We start from the raw sequence: 26651 nt of genomic DNA on the forward strand, positions 1-26651 counted from the left end.
CCAATTCACAATATTGTAGTTTGTTACCAGTCCAGATGATCCTTGCCTGAATTGACATCTGCACTGATCAGCCATTTCAAATGAAAGTGTCCCGAACACCCCAGCTCCCCCTAACTCCTGTGTGCTGTACAACTGATGATTGGTGTTGAAGAATTGTGAAGGAATGGAGCATTTTCTTGAAGCATAAAGTTGAGGATGTAAGGAACAAGTAGAACCATACAAAGGAGAAATAGGAGTACGATCCTCTATACTTGGATTTCACATTTACTAGTTCTGATGTAAATTATCAACTACTGTACAATGTGTTTGTGCTGAAGTTCTTGCTCAGGATAGCATGAAACCAAACGAGCTAAAATGCCTCCTGCAGACCAAACATCCTGCCCTTAAAGATAAACCACCAGATTTTTACAAAGGACAGATGAAGGTAATTGAAGTACAATGGCTGTCTTGTGGTAAAGTTTGGCAAGAATCTGCAAACTCGGAGGAGTGCCGCATGTTTTTGATCGACTATGAATCAGCACTTCATCATTTCCTCAACCAGCACTTCCAGGTTTTACTGGGCTATTTGGTCAACATACTTTATGGCTTAATGAACTCAACCTTTCTTTGCGAGGTAAGATCTGTAACATTTCCATCACACGAAAAAGTACAAAGCTTTGCCAACAATTGTTGCCGTGGAGTAGCTGTGTGCTGCGAGATAATGTAACTACGCTCCCGACCTTGTCTGCTGTTACATCCAGACGGTCAGTTGGAGAAGTTAAAGATGTGATCCTGGAGCATTTGTCTCCGCTTTGCACAAAATTCAACACATTTTCCTGAAAGAGAGCAAATTAATTCCAGGATTCCATCTGGGATTGAAATCCATTTTCGGCGGACTTTGTAGCAAAGGCCAAGATTGCCATGAGTCCAGAAGAGAATTTGATCAGTGCTGGTGACTGTTTTGAAAGACAATTTTAAAGTCATGCCTCTTGATCAGTTCTGGTTCCCAGTTCAAAAAGTTTCCTTAGTTGTTCCAAAGAGCCTTTGAAATATTTGTCCACTTTGCCTCAGCGTATCTGTGTGAAGTTGTTTTTTCTTCACTTATTTACATCAAAAATAAGTATAGAAGCAGCTTGAATGTAGAGACAGATTTGTGTTTGAAACTTCCAGAAATCAAACACAGGTTCCATTAATTGTGTGCTAGAAAGCAGGCTCGTCCTACTCACTGAGAAGGACGAATCATCAAATGTTCTTTTACATTCATGTTTATTCAGTTGTATAGGACTATTTTGTAATAACAACAGAAAATGCTGGAAAAACTCAGCAGGTCAGGCAACATCCGTGGAGAGAAATTTGAGTTGACGTTTCGGGTTTGACCCTTCTTCAAAACTATTTTGTGTTGTTTTCTGTCTTAAGCAATGTTATGTTAGCAGAGAAAATAAAATTCTCTTGTTCTACGCAGAAATATGGGGGGGGGTGGGGGGGGTTGGTGCCGGAGGGAGCGAAATTGGTCTTCGGCAGTAGCACAAAAAGGGCTAGCGCTCAATTTGTGCTACTGCCAAAAAATCAATTTCACCCGCTGTTTCTCAAAAAGCTGGGCATATGGAGCGTGAATCTCTGGGGGGCTCAGCAAAAACAAAATTTCGGAACCTCTGTCCTAGGCTATTGTAGAGAATTCAAGCAAAATGGTCATTAAGGCATTGTATCTTAGCTTGCATATTGTACTATAATTGCTTGTGGGCTTGTATTTAAAGAAGGGAGATGCTTTTTTTTATAGTAATAACAACAGAAAATGCTGGAAAAACTCAGCAGGCCAGGCAACATCCGTGGGGAGAAATTATAGTCGACGTTTCGGGTGAACCCTTTTTCAAAACTGGAAAGGAAATGAAATAGATCGAAGGCAGGGCTGCGATAGAACAAAAGAAGTAAAGAGACATTAAGAGGTATTCAAAACCAGACGAGATGGTAATAGGACAGTGGAGACAAAAGACGGCTCAGGTTAGGTGTGAAGTGTACTGGCAAGATGAGGGACAGCTGCCATGTGGGAGAGAGAGAAAAAAGGAAGGGGGGGGGGAGGGTAAAACCCAAAACAAAGGGGTGGAAAAGAAATATAAGTAAAAATGTAATAGGGGCCGAGGTTATTATCTGAAATTGTTGAACTCGATATTGAGTCCGGAAGGCTGCAAAGTGCCTAATCGGAAGATGAGGTGCTGTTCCTCGAGTTTACATTGAGCTTCCGTGGAACAATGCAAGAGGCCAAGGACGGTGAGGTCCGAGTGGGAATGGAGCGGTGAATTAAAATGACAGGCGACCGGAAGCTCGAGGTCACCCTTACAGACTGAACGGAGGTGTTCCGCAAAGCGGTCAACCAATCAGCGTTTGGTCTCCCCAATGTAGAGGAGACCGCATCGTGAGCAGCGAATACGGTATACTAGATTGCAAGAAGTACAAGTAAATCGCTGTTTCACCTGGCCTTTTTATAGTTCTGTTTGTAGTCAATCTTGATGAATTGACCAATACTTAATATAATTTGGATTCTGATAAGCTCTTAACTAATTTTGTACAAAATGTTATGCTTGAATTTCACTTTATAAAGTGGGATATTGGAAGTTTAGACGAGATGGGATTTTCTCTGGATTTGATTGCCCTGTAAATAGTTATGTTCAGAATTAGATATGTGAATGAGTGGTTTGATTATGAACACTGATTAGCTTATATTGATTGAAATTTTAAACTAATCTCCTTAGACTGAATGCTGCTGTACAGTTACCATGTACAACCCAAGCTGTTTTGGTCCTGTGATTATTGTGTAGTGGAAAATGATTTCTAATCCACTGAGCCCATTTCCTGCTGTGTAAACAATTTACATTTCTTGAAAAAAGTGTCTTGTGGCTCAAAGTGATGTAAGAATTGTATTTATGTTTGAAGGAGCTTTCACTTTTCATCACCTTCCGTCCATTAAATGAGAAATAAAGCTTGGACAAAGAAAAGCAAACAAGCACAGTTGGATGTAATCTGAACCATATTTCAATGACAATATTGGCTGAGTAGGCATGTATTGTATTCCAAGACATTGTTTTCAGTAATGTTGCCTTGGATACAAAGGAATCTTTGTAAAGTTTTTTTTTAAGCACAGCATACTTATTTACCTACATGTGCACTTAACCTACAAACACCTGATAATGGTTTTATTTTGTAGCAAAATTTTAGTTGGGCTGTCACAGGTGAAAAGTTAACACTTTCCTGCTTTGCAACATTTAATTTAGTTCACTTCATAGAACTAGATGTATTAAATGTTTTCACAGTATGATTTGTGTAACCTTGTCACTAATGTACAACAACATTATTTAAAAAGTTTGGTAAATATAAACTGAAACCTGCTTGACAAACAGCCACCTTTGGGACAGGATTTATTGACGAGTGCAATCTTATTTTGGTCAGTCTGAATTGTTAATTTGGGACCAGGTGGCTGCTCTATACAGAGGACCTTTAGGACTACTGAATATAGCTATTTGGGTTCACAGAAAATAAGCGTCCTAGGGATTGGACAGAGATGGTCTCTGTAAGCTAATGGTTTCTAAATAAATCTTTCCGGTTGAAAGGTAGGAAAGTAGTCATCATTGGAGACAGGTGACCTGAGAAACAAGTTTGGCTTTGGGCCGGAAGTTGCGGTGGGTAATAACGGCGAACTAACTGAATTTGCTGTTATTTCCCCTTTTAAAATGACTGCAACTTCAGGATTTAGCACATGCGCATCTAAATGCGGAAATCCTGGAGTTGCGGTCAGTCATTCACTACTCGGACACTGGCCGCGCTGTGCCACCTCTCTTCTCTCTTTTCCCCCCCCCCCCCCCCCCAAAAAAAGCTGGCAATCAGTGAAACTGACAAACTTGTGCTTTTCTGCACTAATATCGCTGTTAAATACCCCATTAAAAGCTGGGCCTTGTAGGATTAGGTGTAACTGGGGTTTTAACAGCGTATTGACTGTTAAACAAATGTTCTGGCCCTGAAAAACGAATTTTAATTTTGTGGAGTGTCAAATTCTCCATTATGATAAAAATTGCAATTTAAAAAAAAGTGTTCATATTATTTATTTCAGGTTTATCTTTTCCCCATGTGACAGCCCCAATCTTTGTTTTGCTCTCTGTAGCATTTTTTAAAAGTCCGAATAAACGCAGCTTCCTGACTTGCTGGTTCCCTGTCTGAGAAATCCGCTGTGATTGGCTGCTTAGACAGCTTGTTGACGTCACAGCAGAGCGCGCTAGGGATTCCCCATTAGATTACACTGGAATCACTTGTGTGTCGAAAAAGGCAAACTTCTCGCCACAGAGACCACGAGATCTTTGTGGGCAGCTTTCTTTGGGGCCAGCAGCGAACGCCTTTGCTTCACCACTGACTGCAAATTCTGGGCCTTTATTTTTTGATGCACAGCACCACCTGGTGCATGAGCAACAATGATTAAAGGTGTCACACCGAGTTTGTTCTGAGACTGGTCTTTCATGATTTTGAAAATAATATGGTGAAACACGTCTTGCATTTCTTGCACCTTTAATCAGGTGTTTAGACGCATCACTAATTAACCAACTCAAATCAGTTTGTGGCTGTACAGGCACACTGCAACCAGATTAGATTCATTTGTTTTTGTACTTCGAGGGAGTTGACTTAAGTCTTAATAATATTGAATGATACTTGATTGGAGTATAAAACTGGTGTTCATTCCAAATATGCTAATACGGCTAATATTGATTCCTTTAAAGTTCTTGGTGCACCTTTTTATGAATTGTTGACAGGCTCATACAATTTTTCTTTAGGGAAGCAAATTACTGTCTAATCTACGATGACTTGACTGTCTAGTTGCAAATCAATATGTTAACCATTTTACATTTATTTTCATCAAATGCAATGTGTTAGTTAATCTGGATAATTGAAGAAATTCTTTTAAACTTGGAAAATACTAAATCTAACTCCAGAAAATACCATGCCAAAGTTCTCCAGAGACCAAGCGGCTAAACTGGAAATGGGTTCAAAAATGTGATGTACCTGACCACCTACAGGAAACTTTGGTTTATCCGGAGGTTAACTGTCCGGAATGCTCGAGCCACCGGCAAAAATCAGGAGCCGTGTTTCGTTAGGTTTTTTTTTCTTTTCGTTGCTTTTTTTTCACCAGTCAGGCTCTGCAAGGTCTCGCTGTTGCTAAGCTACAGAGACGCTTGCAAGGTACAGCCGACTGTTTAGAAGCTGTTGCTAAGCAACAGGGCTTGTTGCCAGATACGGAGCTCAAAATCTCCGTATGTTTCAACATTAGCGCTGGTTTGTCCGGCAGTTTTGATGGGACGGCAACAGGTCGGTGCCGGATAGCGCACAGTTTCCTGTACCTACTGTACCTAGAGGTTGCAGCTAGGATTACAGGGTTGTTGAATTGAACCTTGTCTACCTCCAGTATTTCACTTTTTTTTAAGGAAGATAGAGAAAACTGAAGCATGAATGAGCAGTTGGCAGTTTTATTGTTATGGTAACAATTTTGATGTCCTACTAAAGTTTTTTTTTAGTAAAATGTCCTAACTGTAGCCCAGAAGGGATAATCAACAATGATGTTTGTATTTTTAAATAGGATCACATTTTGGCAGAGATACTTCAAAACCAGAAAGATTACCTTGTGGGCTACCATGAGCATGACTCTCTCTTGGATCACAAGGAGGAGGAAGAGCTGAGCGAGGAGGACAGAAAAGCAGCATGGGCTGAGTATGAAGCAGAGAAGAAGGTAAAGAACTTGTAGATTAACTGAGCAGTAACATCAAACAGATCTAAATTCCTAGAGAGAATTATGCATCTGGCCTAAAATAACAATTCTGTGCAAAGCTTAAAAGCCGACATAAATCACCCTAAAATGGATAGAAAAATTGCATGAAATATTATATACAGAGACATTTAGCTTCTCTCATGTCATAATTCATCAAAATAGGTTTTAAGCATACAGCCAAATGGAGCTATGCTATTGTAGACATAATCAAATGGATTATGAATTATAACATTTGATTCTCAATGCAAGTCTTGCATCTATTTTGAAATGATCAGGAACTTGGATTTTGTACGGTTAGTGGGAACATTATTGAAAAATCTGAAAAACTGTTTTGTTACCCAGTATAAATCTGTTCTACTTATGGTGTTTAACAACTACTTGCATTTATATAGTGCATGTAATGTGAAATCATGCCAAGAAAATCTCAGATAGGACTACTTAAAATAGACAACAACTCAGAAAAGGAGAAACTGGGGCAAGACGCAGCTTAGTCAAATAGATAGGGTTTGAGGATGTTTTTACGTTAGAGAAAAATGGAGCGGTTTAGGGAGGGAATTCCAAAGAGTAGGACACAGGTGTTTGAAGGCTCTACTACCAGTGATTGCGAGATGTGAGGGTTAAGCAAAAAGCCTGTCAGAAGAATGTTATGTTCAGAGTGGATATAGAGGCCTCACTGGCTGTGTTTAAAATATGCCGGGTTTTTACGCTGATTCTTGCTTTGCGGTGTAGTCTTAGTAAGTGCATAGGAAATTTGGGTGTAAATTGGCATTAGCGAAATGGGCAACTTCACGCATAAGTTCCAGCATTTGCTGATTACAACCACACGGGAAACTCCAGGCCTATACACTGTACACCTACAAAGTTCTGTGAATGTAGATAACACTCAAGATGCTATTCAATCTGGCCAGGATCAGATGTTTCCTGGTAATACACTTAACAGAAATTAGCCTCCATAAAGATGGTCTGGTATTTAGAGGGAGATCACTTTGTTGCGCTAACCATTTTAAGTTCCTACTCTTGGGATGAGTAAATGTATGATACAGCGATTAGCATTCTATGGGGGAGAAATTGGGTGAGTAGCGCCACCTGTTAGCGCCTAAAGAGGCAGTCAGTGGCTGCGTCTCCGGCGATATTCAGTAGGGACGCTAATGGTGGCGTTAGGCATTTGCACTGCGCCGCCACCGATGACTCCATCGGTGTGCGCAGCGCCCCGTTCGCGATATTTGGTAGCGAACGCCGCAGTTGCGCCGCTCGCTGCCCGGTTCACGGGGCCTTACTGTGTCGGCAGCGGCGCAAGTTAAGGTGGAGGTGTGGGGCGGCCGCTTTTTCGGCAGCCGCCTGCCAGCACCTCCGTCCCCGGCCTCCTAACACCACCCCCCCCACCCGCGGCATTGCTGGCTGTTTCCCGAGAGCCCGGCTCTTCTCCTTGGTGCCGGGCTCATTTGCCGGCACTCGCGAGCGGGGATCGCGCTGTTGCAGGCACCTCTCCCTTAACAGTGGGAGGAAGGCCTGCAGCGTGCCGTGCCGCAGCATGTGGCGCTGCGGCACGTTGCGCTGTGATAATCAGTTTCAGCGCCCTAAGAGGGACGCCTCGAGCCTCGCCCCGTCTCCCTCGAGGGGCACTGAAACTGAATTTCTGGCGGTCGGTATTACTCCGATCGCTGCGCTAAATCCTGCGCTCAGGCGACTTTTGCGCCACTTTGGCGCCCCAACCCAATTTCTAGGCCTATGATCTAAAAGCTGCAGTGGAAATTCGGTGTTTGTTAATAATTTGTTTGAAATTCCACTTCATTACAATCTGAATAAGGAAACAACATTAGGCTTTTTTACCAAATGGCTTAAGATAAAATTGCTGCTTTTAGTGTTTCATGTTGCTGATGGGTTTCAGAATGATAAACGTGGCTTTTTTATTCTCCTTCCTTCCAGGGTCTCTCCTTGCGAACTAATGTCCCAACTGGGATTAATTTCCCTCCTGCCAATTTCAGCTTGCAGGCTGCACCTATTCCTTTCAACATAGCAACACTGTCCACAATGAGTAATCAACAGCTGGAGGTGGGTAATCTGATCCACATGTAACTGGTGATCCCAGTACCTTAATGGTAATTTGGGTGGTTATTTGAAGTTCAAAGCACTATGTATGAGATTAATTTAATCCAGTGTAATCTAATAATTGTACTGCAGTGATATAATGCTCTGTATTTTAGTCAATTCTAAGTGGAAAGGGACTTGTTTCCAATTGTTTTTAAAGGTAAAATACATGAAGTTAACTGCATTGGTATTACCTAACTCTCAAAGATCTTGCTGATTGTTTTTTAAATTGCTGTTTTTGTAACATTCATAGTATATGCCGTATATAAATGTGCCGTATATATAGTGTGTGATAGCAAGTGCTTGTTTGTGGGAGAGTGACCCTAGATAATGATTCTGTGGCTGAATGAATGTTTTTTACGAGTCAATGCACTACTCGAAGATTATTAAAAATGTATCACTTCCCCCCCCCACCCATACAATCCATTGTGGGTGGTAGTGTGTGGGGTCATCACAGCTGTGCTTGGCTCTACCCATAGGTGTCATGATCAGAAGCAAAATTCCTGGGTGATTTCTTTTTCTTCCCTTTCCTGCCCCAAAAACTCATGGATGTTGAGAACAATCGTCGTGCTGTCCTTTTTGCACTGGTTGAGATCTGCTATATCAGCAGAAAGTAGCAATTCTAGGATCAGTATAAGTTGCTTTAATGATGGCAGTGACGATGCAATAATTTTAAAGTCAAGCTGATGTAAAAAGAATATTTAACTTACCACATTAGTGGATGGATATATATTATAATTTTTTTTGTGTCCGGAATTATAAAAAGTAAATAACCAGATTAATCTGACAGCTCAGTAAACAGGCATGACATAATCACAGGATTGGTTCCATTTTATATCCGTTCACTTGCAAGCAAGGCCCTTGCCATCTGTGAGCTTATCGTGGATGATTGCATCGACATCATGGCCCTGGCGGAAACTTGGCTGAGGGATGCTGACACCTTACCCTTAAATGAAGCCTCCCTGTCTGGCTATACCTTCCACCACTTGCCCCGCTCAGACTACCGTGGTGGCGGTATGGCTCTCATCGCCAAATCATACCTTGGTCTGTCCCCCTACTCCTCTGGCACTTTCTCCTTCGAGCATTTCACCTTATTCCACCCCTCTCACCTCTCCTCATTTAAAATTCTCGTTCTCTACCGCCCACCCAAGTACCATAAAAATGTTACTCCCGAGATATCTTCACTGCTTTCCTCCCTCAGCCTCTGCACCGAACGACTTCTCATCCTGGGTGATTCAACTTCCATCTCAATTCATCATGTGCTCTCCTCTGAGTTCACCAACCTCCTATCCTCCCTTAATCTCTGACTCCATGTAAACTTCCCAACCCATATTCACGGCCACCGCCTCGACCTTGCCATCTCTCGTGGCCTCGCTACTCCCATCGTGTCAATCGCAGATAAGGCCATCTCTGACCACTTCCTCTTATTGCTCTCCACCCACATCCCCCATCCAGCAACACCCCCTGCCCCCCCCCCCCCAAAAAAAAAACCCTACTTCTGTGTCTGCCCTGGGGGGGAAAACTCTCTCCTAACTCCCTTACAACTGCACTTATGAAACCCCAACTGTCCAGCCTTTGGCCCTCCATTCACCACGCCATTTCTGCAGCTACCGATCTACTCAACCACACCCTCTCCACCACCTTTTGAAGCCCTAGTCCCTATTAAAACAATTACACTCACCCTGGCCATTTCCCCCGGTACAGCCCTCATCTTTGCTCCCTTAAGTCCAAGGGACACAGACTTGAATGGATCTGGCAGACAACTGGTTTAGCCATTCACAGCCAGCTCTGGCTGGACCACATAAAGCATTATCGGGTTCTGCTCTCATCTGCCAAAATTGCTCACTATTCCAGAATCATTCTGGAATGCAAAGATAAACCCCGGCTTCAATTCTCCACTACTAACCGTCATCTTGAACCCCTCTCCCCTGTCTCCTCCACCCTCACCTCCGACAACAAGTGTGAGGAGTGCATGGACTTTTGTCTCTTAAGATTGAGACCATCCGTTCAGTTGCCTCTGCCACTTCCCTTCCTTCCCCTAGCCCAACGGGCCAAACTTCCTCTAAGGTTCCCCCCTGCCCCAGCCCTGAACTCCCATCTTTCTCCAGTTTCTCTCCGATCTCCCCTCATGACCTCTCCGCACTCATCTTGTCCATGAGACCCACTTCCTGCTCCCTCGACCCTATCCCCACCAAACTGCTGACCACCCAACTTCCTTTTCTGGCTCCCATGTTAGCTGACATTGTTAACGGTTCTCTCTCCTCGGGTCCTCCTCTCCCTCAAATCTGCCATCATCTCCACTCTCAAAAAAAAAAAAAACCCTTGACCCCTCCGTCCTTGCAAACTACAGCCCCTCCTCCAACCTCCCGTTCCCTTAAGTCCTTGAACGTGTTGTCGCCTCTCAAATCCGTGCCCATCTTTCCCGCAACTCCATGTTTGAATCCCTCCAATCAGGTTTCAGCCCTTGCCACAGTACCGAAATGGCTCTCATCAAAGTCACAAATGACATCCTTTGTGACTGTGACAAAGGTAAACTATCCCTCCTCGTCCTTCTTGACTTGTCTGCAGCCTTTGACTCAGTTGACCACTCCGTCCTTCTCCAATGCCTCTCCACTGAAGTCCAGCTGGGTGGGACTGCACTCACCCGGTTCCATTTTTATCTATCTAAACGTAGCCAGAGAATCTCCTGCAATGGCTCTCCTCCCACTCATGCATTGTTACCTCTGATGTCCCCCAAGGATCTATCCTGGCCCGCTCCTATTTCTCATCTACATACTGCCCTTTGGCGACATCATCCGAAAACACACCGTCAGTTTCCACACGTACGCTGACGATACCCAGCTCTACCTCACCACCACTTCTCTCGACCCCTCCACAGTCTCTAAATTGTCAGATTGCTTGTCAGACATCCAGTTTTGGATGAGCAGAAATATTCTCCAATTAAGTATTGGGAAGACTGAAGCCATTGTTTTCAGTCCCTGCCACAAACTCCAATCCCTAGCCAGTGACTCCATCCCTCTCCCTAACATCTGTCTGAGGCTGAACCACACTGTTCGCAACCTTGGTATCATATTTGACCCTGAAAGAAGCTTCCGACCGCACGTAACGCGGTGTAACAAAGACCGCCTATTTCCACCTCCGTAACATCGCCTGTCTCCGCCTTTGCCTCAGCTCATCCGCTGCTGAAACTCTTATCCATACTTTTGTTACCTCTAGACTTGACTATTCCAACGCACTCCTGGCTGGCCTCCCACATTCTACCCTACGTAAACTTGATGTCATCCAAAACTCGGCTGCCCATGTCCTAACTCGAACCAGGTCCTGTTCACCCATCACCCCTCTGCTCACTGACCTACATTGGCTCCCGGTTAAGCAATGCCTCAATTTCAAAATTCTCATCCTTGCTTTCAAATCCCTCCATGGCCTCGTCCCTCCCTATCTCTCTAATCTCCTTCAGCCCCACAACCCCCCCCCCCCCCCCCGAGACATCTGCGCTTCTCTAATTCTGCCCTCCTTGAGCATCCCTGATTATAATTGCTCAACCGTTGGTGACCGTGCCTTCTGTTGCCTAGGGCCTAACCTGGAATTCCCTGCCTAAACCTCTCCACCTCTACTTTTTCCTCCTTTAACACTCCTTAAAACCTACCTCTTTCACCAAACATTTGATCACCTGCCCTAATTTCTCCTTATGTGGCTCGGTGTCGTGTTTTTTTTGTCTTCTAATACTCCTGTGACGCGCCTTGGGTCCTTTTACTACATTAAAGGTGCTATATAAATACAAGTTGTTATATTTATCTTTTACATATAGTGGTTGAGTTACATTTATTTCAAGTAAAAGACTGAAATACGAAATATTGCCATTTAAAAGTATATTGTATGTAATTGTGAACTTTAATGTGTTCCTTTCCACTTTAAGGATCTTATCAATCAAGGCAGAGAGAAGGTGGTAGAAGCCAGTACTAGTATAGCAGGTGTGAGAACCGAGGCTCTTGAAGACCTAATTGCACAAGTGGTAAGAAATTTGAGTGTTTATTCCTTTAAAGGGGGGAGTAACTTATTTTAAGTATCTATAGTCTGTTCAAACAAAATCTTATTCTGCTGCTGCGTTGTGGAGATGACACTTTATCAACATGGGATATTTTCTCACCATCAAAGCCTTTGGTTCATGCAGTGCATTACAGGAAACTCTTTTATCTGGCACCGGCATGGTGCCGGTTTATCAAAAAGTCCGGATTGCAGAGAGGTATAGTAAAAGGTACGAGAGCCCCGTACACGGCCACAGATCCAGGCATCCCTGTTGCACAGCAACAGGTGCAGGAACCCCGGTTACACGGCCACAGATCCAGGAACGGCCACTAATATGAAGTAAAACCTACTCCTGCATTTTGCCGGTTGAGATTTCCGGTTATTTAGGTGCCGGTAAATCGAGAGTTTCCTGTTCATCATTTCATGGTCTATAGCTGTGCATTGGTCTGAGACTCAAAAGTGGTACATGTTGGATTTTCTCAAAACAAAATAACAAGTGCTTCAGAACATTTAACACAGAAAAGAGGATTATAAAAATGTTTAATGAAAACAAGATAATGCCCTATTTTAAATACCATTAATCTTAGCTTTTATACTGCCCATTATAGACCATGCTGATTATGCACATATGGTTTAGGTGGAAACCAAAGATGCTTCGCTAACTTTCTAATAACAACAAGGAATATTACTGCTCACTGAATAATGGAAGTACTATGACAAATGCACTCCCAAGCTCAGAGCAGATTTTTTAAATTGTCTTTTTTATTTGTGTTTAGGTTCATTATGGAATGCAATGGGGAAAGTCGCAGGGTGACTGTTGAGAACTATTTCAATTGATATCCAAATTACCTCCTCTCAAAGCCCCTAAATAGCTTCATTGGATTTTATCTTGCTACTTTTGCATTGAAAGTTCCTCCTGCTTGCAAGACAAGCTAAGCTTTTCTCTAGAAGTCATTCTTTGGAAGAATTTTATTGCCTTTGCCAGCTCCTGGCTTCAAATTGTGTCTGCTGCAGGAAATGTCTGTCATGACCGATACCTCTTGCCTCCCATCATGCCATGATTTCACAGTCTTGAATTTTCAAAGTCTTCAGTGGAATTTGAAGAGACTGCAGGAGCTTGGCCAAGAAAGCTGACCTAGTATTTTACATGCTAAGATTATTAAGTTGGTTCTCTTATTCTGTTGCCTAATCCAGTGTCTTTTCATTGCTAGACAAAACAAGCCTAGTAGGTTTGATATTTAAGTAATCTTGCTCCAGACCCAAGTCTATTTTTAAAGTGGAAATTATTGGATAATAAACATAGCTCACAATCTCAGCACCTTGAGGAAAGCACTAAACGCAAAGTTGAAGGACCCTCTAGCCAATGTGTTCTGCTCTTGTCAAGTAGAAACACGTTAGACTGTTGTACACAAGGTGGGGAATAGACAGTGTTCAGGCTGTTAGTGGGTGCCCACGTCAGCTCAAACTTCCTTTGTCTTTTGAGATCCAATAGCTTGGATAACACATGTTCCAGTGCATTTAAGATCAAAGTTCCCTTTTATATGCTGCTCTTTCAGATGATTAAAAGACTTGCAAACTAAATTGTAAATGCTGTCTCTTAAATATGGCACTAACTTCCTATCCAATGTACACTGACTCTATTAGTGTGAGCATTTTGTCACTTCTCTTGGAAAAGTAACCCAGCGATGAGGACATGGGGGTTGAAATCTGATACGGACTTTCAGGGCATTGCCTCATCTCCGACAACTATCAAAATTCAATATGTATTTTCATTCCATGCCAAATAAACCCTATTTGATCCCCATTAATGGATATGGGAACAATAGTAGACCATTCAGCCCTTCAAGTCTGATGATTTCCACTACCCTTTGTGTGAAAAGGTGCTTCCTGGTTTCACTCCTAAATGGCCTTGCTCTCATTTTAAGATCATGACCTCTTGTTCTGGATTCCCCTACCAGAGGAAATGGTTTCTCTGTTTAGACCCATCAAATCCCTTTAACATTTTAAACACCTCAATTAGATCAACCTGCAACCTTCTAAATTTAAGGGAATGCAAGCCATGTTTATGCAACCTTCCCTCATAATCTAACCCTTTAAATCCTGGTATAATTCTGGTGAATCTGTACTGTACCCCTTCCAAGGCCAATCGATCTTTCCCGAGACCTGAAAGGGTCCCAGACCTGAAACGTTAACTCTGATTCTCTCTCTGCAGATGCTGCCTGGCCTGCTGAGTATTTCCAGCATTTTCTGTTGCTACTATCTTTCCTGAGGTTTGGTGCCCAAAACTGAACACAGTACTCTAGATGGGGTCTAAAAAAGTGCTGCACTGTCGAAGGTGCCGACTTTTGGATGAGACATTAAACTGAGGCCCCGTCTGCGCTCTCAGGTGGACGTAAAAGATCCCATGGCACTATTTCGAAGAGGAGCAGGGGAGTTATCTCCAGTGTCCTGGCCAATATTTATCCCTCAATCAAATAACAAAAACAGATTATCTGGTCATTATCACATTGTTGTTTGTGGGAGTTTGCTGTGCGCAAATTGGCTGCCACCTTTCCCACATTGCAACAGTGACTACATTCCAAAAGTACTTAATTGGCTTTAAAGCGCTTTGAGACGTCCGGTGGTCGTGAAAGGCACTATATAAATTTAAGTCTTTTCTTTAACGAAGGCTCTGTACAACTGAAGCATAACTTAAACAAAATATTTGCAGTTATATGGAGAAAAGAACTTGCACTATATAAGTTTTAGATGGTAAAACTAATTCTAGACATTTACTAATTTTCACAGACAAAAAATGTAACTGAATTCAGAAGTTTGTACCCTCTTTCTGTGCTTTGCACTCATGCAATATGAAAGTTATTTAGAAATTCATTTTTAGTCTGAACTTTCATTGGCCACTTTGGAAGGGAACTGGGCTGAGATTAACTTTTATTCACAAACTGCATGCTATTAAGTTTTTTTTGTTGTTGTCAGCTCTCCTATTCCAGGTCTGTAGTCGTTTTTAACAGCTGTTCCTTTTCTTTAGTGGAAAGAGAATCCCAACCTGACTGAAGAACAGGTTCAAGCAGTGTCACTCAGCAAACAAGCAAGCCAAGAGCTGGAAATAAAACGCAGAGAAGCTATGTACAATGATATCCTTTCAAAGCAGCAGCTGGTAAGATCTTTTGGTCATCTTTGCCCTGTTTTTGATGAATAAACACTGGTGCCTTAAGTCCATATAACAAAACCTTTTGCAGACTTTATTCTACCGACCACTTAACAAAACAGGAGTTGATTTGTGCTACATATCTGACCGTGCCAATTTTTTTTTTTTAAGTCAAGATCTTCGTTGTACTTTTCAGGAAAATAGATGTTTAAACAAGGTTAGGTTTGAACATTTTCAAAATGTCTCCGTATTAACAAATATGGAAAACATGATCACACTAGTTTAAAAAGGAAGACAAATATTCATAGCTTTGTTTTATCCTATTGAATGTATTTGCATTGTTTATCACAGGTATTACATTTTCATATTAAATTTCAGTTGAATCGGTGCACATAATTTACTTGTGTGTTTTTAAGTTTCTATTCTAGTCGGGTATAGTTTGTGAAAGATGAGTTACCAAATTTGATCATGACTAATTCTGGCTAACTTGCATTGCAGTTGGTTACTGTACAAGCAAAGCTTCAAGTTGCAAAAATATAACACAAGTTTGAGACATAATTGCAATATTCAGGAGCCCCACTAAACCACTTTAGTAATCACATTTTTTCTGTAGACCACGCCCCCACAAAATACAAACTGATGTCCGTGAAATATGTGCAACTTTATATCAACGATTCCATTCTTACTAAAATGTATATAAAATTGGAGTTCAAATTCTAGAGCTACAGTTTAAGATTATAAATATTAATCTGAAAACAGTCAAAGTAAAAAAATAAAATAAAAAAAAGTTTTTATTTTTTCCAATGCAGTGGTGGAAAATAATGCAATCTGGAAGAAACCTTTTTTAATGCCTGTAGTTTATTTTCTCAAGTAACTAATAAATAACATTCTTATCACAATTTATTTATTTACTTCTCATGTACTACATAAACTGATGTTTCACCTTCACAAGTGGACTCTATACAGTACTTGGAAATATCCACCATTCTACTTCAGAAATAAGGTTATCCAGAAATGGACTTCTGCATCACATGCAAAATCAACCTCTTCAATCCTTCTGCCACAGGCATATAGATCACAGCACTTGAACAGCTACTTGTTCCCATAGAAGGACAGATTCCCATTCAAATCACTAAAGTTACTAAGCACCCAAGGAAAGCTGGGATTCTTTAGGAATCCCATTTGCATTGAATGTGGGAGTTGCACTCCATTAATGATCAGGAGACGGGCCTAAATAGTGATTTAAAAAAAAATTATTGCCTCATGATTGTGTGTTTTTAATTTACCTCGGCAGGAGGCAGGATCTAAACAATTTTACTTTCAAAGCCCAGGGCTGCCATTAGAATCATAGCATCATAGAATAATACAGCACAGAAAGAGGCCATTTGATCGAGTCTGTGCTATCTTTGTGAGTGCAAAACATTTCAAGGCCACTGCAGAAAAAAACCTTTCATACAGTAGTTCCCCCAAAACACTCCTGAGAAGTACTGAACCCCAGATCATAACCTAAAGTGGTTCTGTGTAGATGAAGTGGCAAGCAAATTACTGTACTTTGTACTTTGATTTCTGAAACTGCCTTTTACTGTGGTGACCAATACTTGCATTCGCCACAACCACATGCTATAACTGCTGCTATTCTTTGGGGATCATATCCATCACTCATTTGAATCTAATTGGACAGCACCTACTGTGGTGCAGTACATGAACAGGTCACAGTGAAAATTTACCATTCATGCTCCCAGAGCTCATCTATTCTTTCTAGTCAACTGAAATATACGGAGAGGATGAGGAGGTAGGCAACCTAGTATTCAGATTTTCATGCAAAGATACAGTTTTTTTAAATCTGTGTGCATGCTAACTTAATTTTTGAAAACATGCTTTTAGGTACCCTTGTCACAAGGTTAAGAGGTAATCTGCTTCCAATGCCTGATGAATTCTGCAGCTAGTACTGACCTCTGAATTTTTCCCATCCTTCCCTTGAGAGAGTCAGAGTTTTACAGCACAGAAAGAGGCCCTTCGGCCCATCGTGTCTGCGCCGCCCATCCATCCCTGTCCAGTCTAATCCCATTTTCCAGCATTTGGTCCATAGCCTTGTATGCAATGGCATTTCAAGTGCTCATCCAAATGCTTCTTGAATGTTGTGAGGGTTCCTGCCTCCACCACCCTTTCAGGCATTGAGTTCCACATTCCAACCACCCTCTGGGTGGAAAAAGTTCCTCCTCAAATCCCCTCTAAATCTCCTGCCCCTTACCCTGAATCTATGCCCCCTTGTTATTGACCCCCCCACTAAGGGGAAAAGTTCCTCTTTATCTACCCTATCTATGCCCCTCATTATTTTGTACACCTCAATCAGGTCCCCCCTCAGCCTTCTCTGCTCCAAGGAAAACAACTCCAACCTGTCCAGCCTCTCTTCATAGCTGAGGCGCTCCATCCCAGGTAACATCCTGGTGAATCTTCTCTGCACCCTCTCCAAAGCAATCACATTCTTCCTATAGTGAGGCGACCAGAACTGCACACAGTACTCCAGCTGTGGCCTCACCAGCGTTTTGTACAGCTCCATCATGCCTAGCCTCTACTCGAACACCTTCCTCTGACAGTGGCAAGATCAGAAACTTGTAGGGATTTGTGGGCTACCCTTTAGGAAAGAATGTAGGGTCACATGCTGCAGCTTGAACCCTATGTACAAATTGCGTTCTCATTTCTGCTTTCCTTTCACAGCTGATCCGATCCGTACAACAGATATTAATGAGCCGAAGACAGCAACAATTCAACCAGATGGCGGTACAGCAGCAGCAGTATCCAATGTCCCCACTTTTAAACCAGTTCATGTCTTCAAGAAATCCTGGCCCGATGATTAGTTATCCACACATTGGTTTAAGAGGACTGCCAATGTATCCACAAACCGCGCCTGGTATGCGGCCTCCTCCTTTGCAACGAGCACCACCTGCAGCCATGCAGATAAAGGGGCAGTCTCCTGGCCCACCACAGCTCAAACAAGGAATAAAAAATTCAAAGAAATAGTCCGTGTTTAAGAGATTTTAACCAGAAAATAGAAATGTAGTAATGTGCCTTTGCTATGGTAGCAAGCACATTTCTGAACTGGAAAAAAAAAACTACAAGTGACCAATTTATAACTGTAGATTGCAGTTGGGACACTACTTGAGTGCATAGAATCGTGCTGAGATATTCAGAGGTAATATTGTCATAGGAGATTCCAAGGAATCTTTAAACATTGTATATAGCCTTAATAAATATGTGACTGGCGAGGAAGAGAACCAGGTTTCTTCCAAGTTTTTTTGTTTTCTTTCTGCCAATTATTTTGTTTAATTCTGATGTATCTGAAAATGTTGAAAACTTTTGGGGAAGTGAGAAGTTGAGTGTCCAGGGCTCACTGACCAACAAAAATTAATTAAAAAATTGTCTTTGCCACATACTTCATATGCTACAGGAATAAGCCCAGGTCGATAAAGGGACAAATCACTGATGTTGCCCCTTCCGGGTGTATTTTTTGGTGATGGCATCTGTATGTCTCGACGAACTAACAAGCCAATTCTTTTCCCCATCTTTGGCAGTTGTGTTCCTCCATCTCTTGTTCCAAAAACAGAGATTTTCAGAACTGCTGAAACTTGAGATAATACCAGGCACTGCTGTCTGGAGGACTAATTTGGTGCCAGCTAGCTATGAATGCAGGTCTCGTATGGCTGAATAAATCTCTTCAGTCTTAACAGGAATTGATGAAGTTCATCCCTTTGCAGCCCCTCTGTGCAATGTTTTTTTTTTCTCAGCCTCCATAGTCTAGTTCAAGAAGTGTTTTTTTTAAGCTCTAGCCCAATTTGTTGCCAATCAGCCCAATTCAAAATGAGCTGCATCTCACCTTTCAATATGTGCTAGACACTGTTGGATGCCAAGACGCTCCTTGCATATCTTTAACTGAAGGTGAAGTGAATAGTGCCCAATGGTGATCCACTATGAGGTACTATTTGCCTTGTCTTCTCCAGATGCTCATTCAATTAATGCATCTTCTGTGCATTCCCCTACCTTGCTGGAATTGGTTTCTATCCTAAAAATGGCCATTCCCATTCCGTGGGTAGGAAGCGAGGAGTTTCTATAATCCATCAAGTCTCCAGTGCAATTATCAAAGGATTTCTGTTTCTGCTGGATCTGTTCCCAATGGAGAGGACCTGTAATTATGTACAGTGTACGATCACACCAAATGCATCATTGATCCTTTCTGGTGCTAATTATGCCCTTGTCAGGAAACCTTCTCTGGTGTCTCTTGACCTCTTTGTGGTCAGTGGATGACCTCAGCATGAGCACAGATTGCTAACCCTCTCATCCCTGTTGTAGAGATACTATAGCTGTCTATAGAACAATAATTATTTTGCAATCGCAGCAGCATTTTTGTACTACCAGATGAAAATGATCACTTAATTTAAACATTCTCACCCTAGAAATAGTCACTGATTTCAGTTGTTCAGTTGGACTAAGGATCTGCTCTATCACTGAGGTGTTGGTCCGTGTAACCAAATATTCATCCGGATTGAGGTTACAGCTTGATTGATCACTGATAATGGTCCCTGACAGGTTGGGAAGCCAGGTCTTGTGGCTTGCATTTATTATATGGAAACTAAACTTCTTGCAGCAGGTTTTTTATACAAACTAGCGTAGTCTGTTAGCTCCAAGAACTGATATTCCATCAGCTATACGTGATATGACCTAGTGCCTGGACTGTTGTTTCCTGAAATTATTGTCTTTTTGAAGGTGATTTGTGCAATCCATTTATAAGAGAAAGTTGATCATTACCTCATTTCAACTGTCTCCAAGCAAGTCAGAAGTAGAATGTAGGTTTCAGTACACAAATGCATAAAGTGCTTTATCTTGAGCGCATAGATGAAACCTAGCCTATATCTATAAAACTAGACAACGTACATCTGCTTCAGACGCTTCAAAACAAACAGTTGTTTAATGTATTCTACATTATTGTCACCATGTGGATAGAAAATTGGTTAGGTGAAGTCCACCAGATCTACTTCAATATCATGGACTAGCCTTAAGGTCACTGTACAATATCTGCAGGGCTGCCCTGTGGGGAAACTGGCATAATCATACATTGATTTTCAGTCAAGGAGATCCTGAAATTTATGCTGTCTTAATAGGTGCTGTCCACACTGCAAAGACTTCTGTCTTCTTGGGTACTGCTGGGTCAAGCTCCTGCTGTATGTCATGGATTTTGTTACAAAGAATGTTGTTCGATTACCTATCTGGCAGAGTGCTCTTTCTTTTGAATAGAAGCATCTCCATGTATCAGAATCCCGTTCAACCAATTCCGCTGTCCTTGGGCGTTACTACATTTAGTCACATTATTTTCAATTTTCGGCCCCAAAAAAGAACTAATTTGTCAGCTCGAGCAGAATCTTGTATGGTTTTGGTAGGGAAACATGAGTGAAGTCCTGATGTCATTACATAATGGACTTTTTTTTTAAGTCTTAAAAGGATTGTATTCCTACTGGGAACCTTGGCTCACTCCTGTGGTATGTGGTGGATGCTTCTGTTCAAAGACTGAAGAACCTTTACAGGGCAGGTAATGTAAATGTCAGAAGCCTGTCAGGATGTCTGTCTTCATATTATGTAGTCACACGACATTTTGTTTCATTTCATATGATTAACCCAGTATAAACTTATTTTAACATGGTGATGCACATTTATTTTGCACCTATACTGTCAGCCAAATGTAAACCAAAAATAAAACTACTCTGCACTGCAGGCTGTAACATTTATTTTAAAATCTTTACAGTTTAAAGCTATTTAGATAGTGAAATGATTTATGAAAGATAAATGTTTTCTAATCTACACAGCTTGATTAGTAGGACTACGTTCAACTGATTTTATTAGGAACTTGCAGCAGCAAAATTTAACTGTTTAAAACTGTTATTTGCTGTTGCATAATACTAATGTCAGATATTTCCTTTGATTGAAGTCCATAGTATTTCACTACGCAATTGATGCAAAATAGTTTAAAAAAATAATCAGCCTCTTGGTCTTGTTGAAAGATGAGACTTTTACTTGGCTGCTCATTTTAAAAAAAAAAAAAAAAAAAAAAAAAATCCATTTGCACAGCAGCTATTTGCTTTCAATGGCTAAATCTCTGCTTTTTAATAGACTGGCCATCTTTTTTCCTTTCATGAAGTATCACCAGTCAGTTTGCCCTTCTGCATTTCTGAATTCACCCAAAGTACTGCAATAGTTTGCTACGTTATCCTTTTGGGAATTGATGTATTTATAATGTTAAGCACACACCCATACAAATCTTTTAATGAATTGCTGTCAAGATCTAAAAAAATACAGGCGTACATTAATGCTGTTGTGCTCAAAATTGCACATGTTCATTCAGTGGGATGACATCTTCAGCTGCTTTGTGTGATGACCGGTTTCTCTTCATTCCCCTCACCCAAATCGGAATCAAAGTAGCCAGTGACGTGAAGCTTATCAACATCCTTGCAACCATTCCGTTTTCATCCTACAGTTACACGTTAGAAAATTAAGAGATAATGTAAAATTGGCATGGTGCATTTGTAGATGCTTTTTTTTAAAACTCGAATCTATTGAAAGTAAGTGTCCGTGCAATTAAGTCGCCCAGGAAAAAAATGTCCTGGATGCACTGTGTGGGGGGTGGAGGGTGGGGGGAGGGGTGGAAGAGACATTTCAGCCCCTGTGCTTTGGTACTCAACGGGCTTTATTTTCGTATTGCCCTCCTTCTTTTACTCTGGTTGATTTTATCTTTTGGAATTTTCATTTTGTAACAAGTGATGTGCAGTGCTGTTCAAGATCTCTTGTAGAGCAAAAATTGCCAGCAAACTTTTCACCAGATATTCCGACAATACAAATCAAAGGTGTTTGCTTTTCTTTTAAAGAAAAAAATGAAGCCATGGATAGCATAGTGATGGAATTAAACTAATACACAGATGTGAATTTTTGAGATGAGATACAGAACATAAAATTTGGACTGCTTGGTATGTTTCACTTTAAACTTGGGTTTTTGTTTAAGTCTATCTGCTGTGTTTAGCACTAAATTTGACTGGGAAATAGTTCGGAAACTATTATGGTTGTGGTTGAAAGAAAATCTAAATCACTCATTGTTCATTTTTATAAGATTAGATGTGATTTACATAGTTGCTGTTGCTTAACTGATAAAAATGTTGCAGCTTGTATTAAGACTAAAAATGGTGAAAACCATATTTTCTAACGAGTACTGTCCTTAATTTTGGATGTAAAGCATTCTTTGCTTAGTAATATGTTTTTGTATCAGATGTGCCCTAGTTGAATAGCAAAGGGCAAGCCCTAAAATCATCATTTGCTGTTGAATTCTAACAGCTGTGAAGATGTAACAGTCTTGCTTGCTTTCTATATATTTTAGAAATGGTTTCAACTGTATTTATTCACTACCGTAAATACTGTAGAACTGATGCAACTTCATCCCATAGGGATCATTGTGTGTAAAATAAGCTGTGGCAGTGTGTTTTAATAGAAATTGTAGTGGATGAATAAGTACGCACACTGTTGTATTGTCACCTTTGCAAGTGGTATCAGAACATTGAAATTTAATATTTAATATTCAATAAAAATGACAATGGATAATATGCCTAGGTTATTTATTAAAATAATTTAGATTTCTAGCAATCAAATCAATCCAGTCCTGATTCTAGTACGGTTCTTCCTCATTTATCAGCCTCCATATATAACTAGCATTTGCATCCTTGCAGTAGCAACATCATGCTTGTGATCTTCCCCAGCCCTTGCTGTACATAAGGCTCATTTTAGAGTTGCACTTTCTTTTCTGCCATCACTGGGGTTAATGCTACTTTTGATCCATGCCAGGGGCAAACAAAATCTCAACCTGTCTTGGTCAGTCTTTACAATCCATTGAAAGTTCTTGTATCTCTGCCTTGCCATTTTGATATTGATACTGTATCTTATGAAAAGCCTACATTTTTCACCCTAGTATTTAGGTGGAAACATTCACTGAGGTACTGTGGTCTCTGGTCAACTTAATGTGAGTGGTCAGGTTTAAAAATTGAACATACTGCTATTGTGCCTTTTCAAGGATACTGTTAAATATTTGTGGTGTAAGCCTATGTCACTACGGTCTGCAGTGCTCAGCCTTTTCCAGACCGAGAGCGCTCACCAGGAACATTTGGCATACTGATTGTGATCTTGCCTGATCTCCATATCCATTGATTCCCCTAGAGTCCAAAAATCGATCTATCTCAGCCTTGAATATACTCAATGATTCAGCATCCACAGCCCTCTAGATATAAAGGCTAACCTTCCATTAGCCTGTTTGATGTATCGTTCCTTCATTGGCACTGGGTCAGAATCCTGGAACTCCTACCTAACAGCATTGTGGAAGCACCTTCACCACAAGGACTGCAATGGTTCAAGAAGGCGGCCCACCACCATCAGCTCAAGGGCAATTAGGGATGGGTACGCCCTTGCCTAGAATAAAATTTAAAAAACTTCCTAGATTTTAAAGCTTCAGCTTTCCTCGTAGCTCATCCCTTAAATAAATGAGTGTTGTGGTTTTGTTGCAGTTGAGTAGCTGCTCTTGATAGCCTGTCAGCTTTTTGGAAGGGAACATTTAGTGTGCAATTTTCGCTATTTCCTTTGACTCTAAGAATCGTCCACAAGGTCTATTTGGATGACATGTCTTTAATCTTAACTACCTATTGGCCGAGGACAACTTGGTTTTCTGATCTGCTGAGGTTGAATTCAAAGCAGTCCGTTATCTTCTCTTGCAGGTAGAATGTAGAAATAGCATGGGTTTTGAGAAGGCCAGTTGATGCAAATGTTTCTTTTGTGGAGGATGCTGTTGGCATTTGGATATAGGGTTAGAGAGAGTAGTGTTCAAATTTGCAGATGATACTAAACTAGAAGGCATAGTAAATATTGAGGATCAAAGGAAGCGGCAAGGGAATATTGAAAAGATGGTGAAATGATCAAAAATGTGACATGGAATTCAATTCTGAGGTGGAACTTTTAAAGAAAAATGTAATAATGATGCTTTAACAAGGGAAACTGGGTGATGTGGATGAGTAGAGGGGTTTGGGGGGTGCAGGTACACAACCTTAAGCACCACCTCATGGATAAGGTCATAAAGAAGCTAATTTAATGTGTTTTATTGCAAGATGTATAGAATATAAAAGTTGAGATGTAACAAGTATGTATAAAAGTTTGCAAGCATATTTTGGCTGCAATCTAGGAAGGATGCTGAGGCAATAGAAAAGGGTACAGTGCAGGTTCACTAGGATGCTACCTGGTATGAGGAAATACAAATACAAATAAATACCTGAAAATTGGGGCTGTTTCCATTTGAACATCAGTGATTGCAGGTGATTTGATGAGATGTTTTGAAATTATGAAGGGACAGAGTAGATAGAAACAGTGTGTTCCCAGTGATTGAGGGGACTAGAACAAGGCAACACAGATATAAGATTAAATGCAAGAGATTTAGGTCACAGCAGGAGAAATTTTTATATACAGAGAGATGAGAGCTCGTGGAATGCACTACCAGAGTTAGTGATTGAGAGACCATATCAGCATTTAAGAATAGGTCAGGTGGTTGAAAGAAAGGGGAATAAAAAGGAATATGGCAACACAATAGCCAAGTGTTTTATAAAACACTGGTTAGGCCCCAGCTGGAGTATTGTGGCCAATTCTATGCACCACACTTTAAGAAGGATGTCAAGACCTCAGAGGGTGCAGAGGAGATTTACTCGAATGGTACCAGGAATGAAAGACTTCAGTTACGTGGAGAGACTGGAGAAGCGGGGGTTGTTCTCCTTAGAGCAGAGAAGGTTAAGGGGAGATTTGATACAGGTGTTCAAAATCGTGAAGGATGTTGCTAGAGTAAATAAGGAGAAACTGTTTCCAGTGGCAGAAGAGTCAGTAACCAGAGGACACATTTAATGTAATTGGCAAAAGAGGCAACATGAGGGGGAAAATATTACGCAGTGAGTTATGATCTGGATTGCAATAATAACTCAAAAGGGAGTTGGATTATTACTTGAAGGGGGAAAATTTGCAGGGCTATGGGGAAAGAGCAGGGGAGTGGGACTATTTGGATAGCTCTTTCAAAGAGCCGGCACAGGCATGATGGGCCTCCTTCTGTGCTGTATCATTCTGATTCTATGGGCATTAGGACTACTGCTCATGTGGATAAATGCCAACACACGCTAGTTGGGCTGAACGGACTGGTTCTGTTATAATTTCTATGTGATTCTATATGTGTCTCCACTGTAAGCATATGGTGTTTTTGGGTGCAATTTGACAAATCATCTTTATTTGCAATCCTTGCAGTCTAGGTTCATCATGGAACTCATTAAGAGTCTACATAACAGTCACTATGGTTTACCATCCTCCCTTAGTGAGGAGAACATTCAATGGTTTTACAGATTTGACATTTTATGGGAAACCGATTCTATTGTGCCTGCCTGGGACCTGAACTTCTTTCCACGGGGTCATGTTTGACGTTCTGAACCTGTGGTTTTGCGTGATCTTAAATTGTTCACTTCAAAATCTTACATTTCTTCCTCTTCAACTCCACACAAGAGTAAGTGAGCTTGATTCCTTTGTCAGCATCCGGAGACAGAAAAGACAAGTTCATGTTTCAGGTAGCACCCTTCTTCACAATTGACCCAAACATTTCCAGAAGTTTCTGTTTCAGATTTACAGTTTATTTTTTTTATTCATTCCTTTGTGGTTGGCCCACCTTATTTTTGTTGGCTCCCAGATGGTGGCAGTCCTGAATTGCATCTTACAGGAGATTGCAGTGCCTTAAGTATTGCCCACCACATGTTTTTCTTCTCTCGTTCGCTCTCTCTGTCTCTGTTTCTCAATCTCGCTCTCTTAATCTCTCAATCTATTTCAATTTCTCTTGCTCTTAATCTCTTATCTCTATCTCTCAAGTCATTCGATTGGAGAGGGAGAGTAGGATTAATAAAGCTATTCAAATAAAAGCAGAAGACTTAGCAAATGAAAGATGTTGATGAGGAATATAGAAAGTATAATGGGGGACAAAAGAGACCCCAATAAAGATCCTGCGTGCTTTCTGCTATCCACATTCCCACCATCTGAAAAACATCCATTTACCCCTACTATTTGCTCGCTGTCCCCTATCCATCTCTCTCGTGCAGCTACATTCCCTTTAATACTATGTGCCTTAAATTTTGTAACCTATTTTTTATGCGGCACCTTATCAAGCCCCTTCTGAAAATCCATTTGTACATCAAATACTTTCCCTTTATATACTTGGTGATTACCTCCAAAGATTGAATTAAGCTAGTTAAGCATGACTGCCCATGATTAGTCTACGTGTTCATCCTGTATTATGGACTTCAAGGCCCAGATATTCCTCTCCCTACACATGGGTGCTAGTCAGGTGGAGCGTACTTAAAATGCGCTGTGCTTGACCTAACTGAACCCACCCGTATTTCTAGGTTCAGGTCGTTACCATGGCCTCCACATGTCTGTTTGTTCTACCACCCAATATTAATTTCACCCCCCCACCATATGGTGCCCATCTTAATTGGGACAATGGGCGTTTCATCTGGAATTCAA

The 26651-nt window shown here is 41.2% G+C and overlaps 1 protein-coding gene across 7 annotated transcripts in view; it reads left to right on the forward strand.

Moving 5' to 3' along the window:
- The window catches only part of atrx (ATRX chromatin remodeler), a 207289-nt gene extending 184616 nt beyond the window's left edge, over positions 1–22673 (forward strand). For all 7 annotated transcript variants that reach the window (XM_086000336.1, XM_086000329.1, XM_086000312.1 and 4 more), the window contains 5 exons: positions 5591–5740; positions 7706–7831; positions 11784–11879; positions 14919–15047; positions 17757–22673. In XM_086000336.1, coding sequence (XP_085856462.1) covers positions 5591–5740; positions 7706–7831; positions 11784–11879; positions 14919–15047; positions 17757–18059 — 804 coding nt within the window. In that variant the 3' untranslated portion in view covers positions 18060–22673. The remainder of the gene's footprint in view (positions 1–5590; positions 5741–7705; positions 7832–11783; positions 11880–14918; positions 15048–17756) is intronic.
- The last annotated feature ends 3978 nt before the right edge of the window (positions 22674–26651 follow it).

Source organism: Somniosus microcephalus, chromosome 1 (assembly GCF_052327205.1).
Source record: "Somniosus microcephalus isolate GS21.2 chromosome 1, FLI_Smic_1.0, whole genome shotgun sequence".
In the NCBI taxonomy this organism is placed as follows: domain Eukaryota; kingdom Metazoa; phylum Chordata; class Chondrichthyes; order Squaliformes; family Somniosidae; genus Somniosus; species Somniosus microcephalus.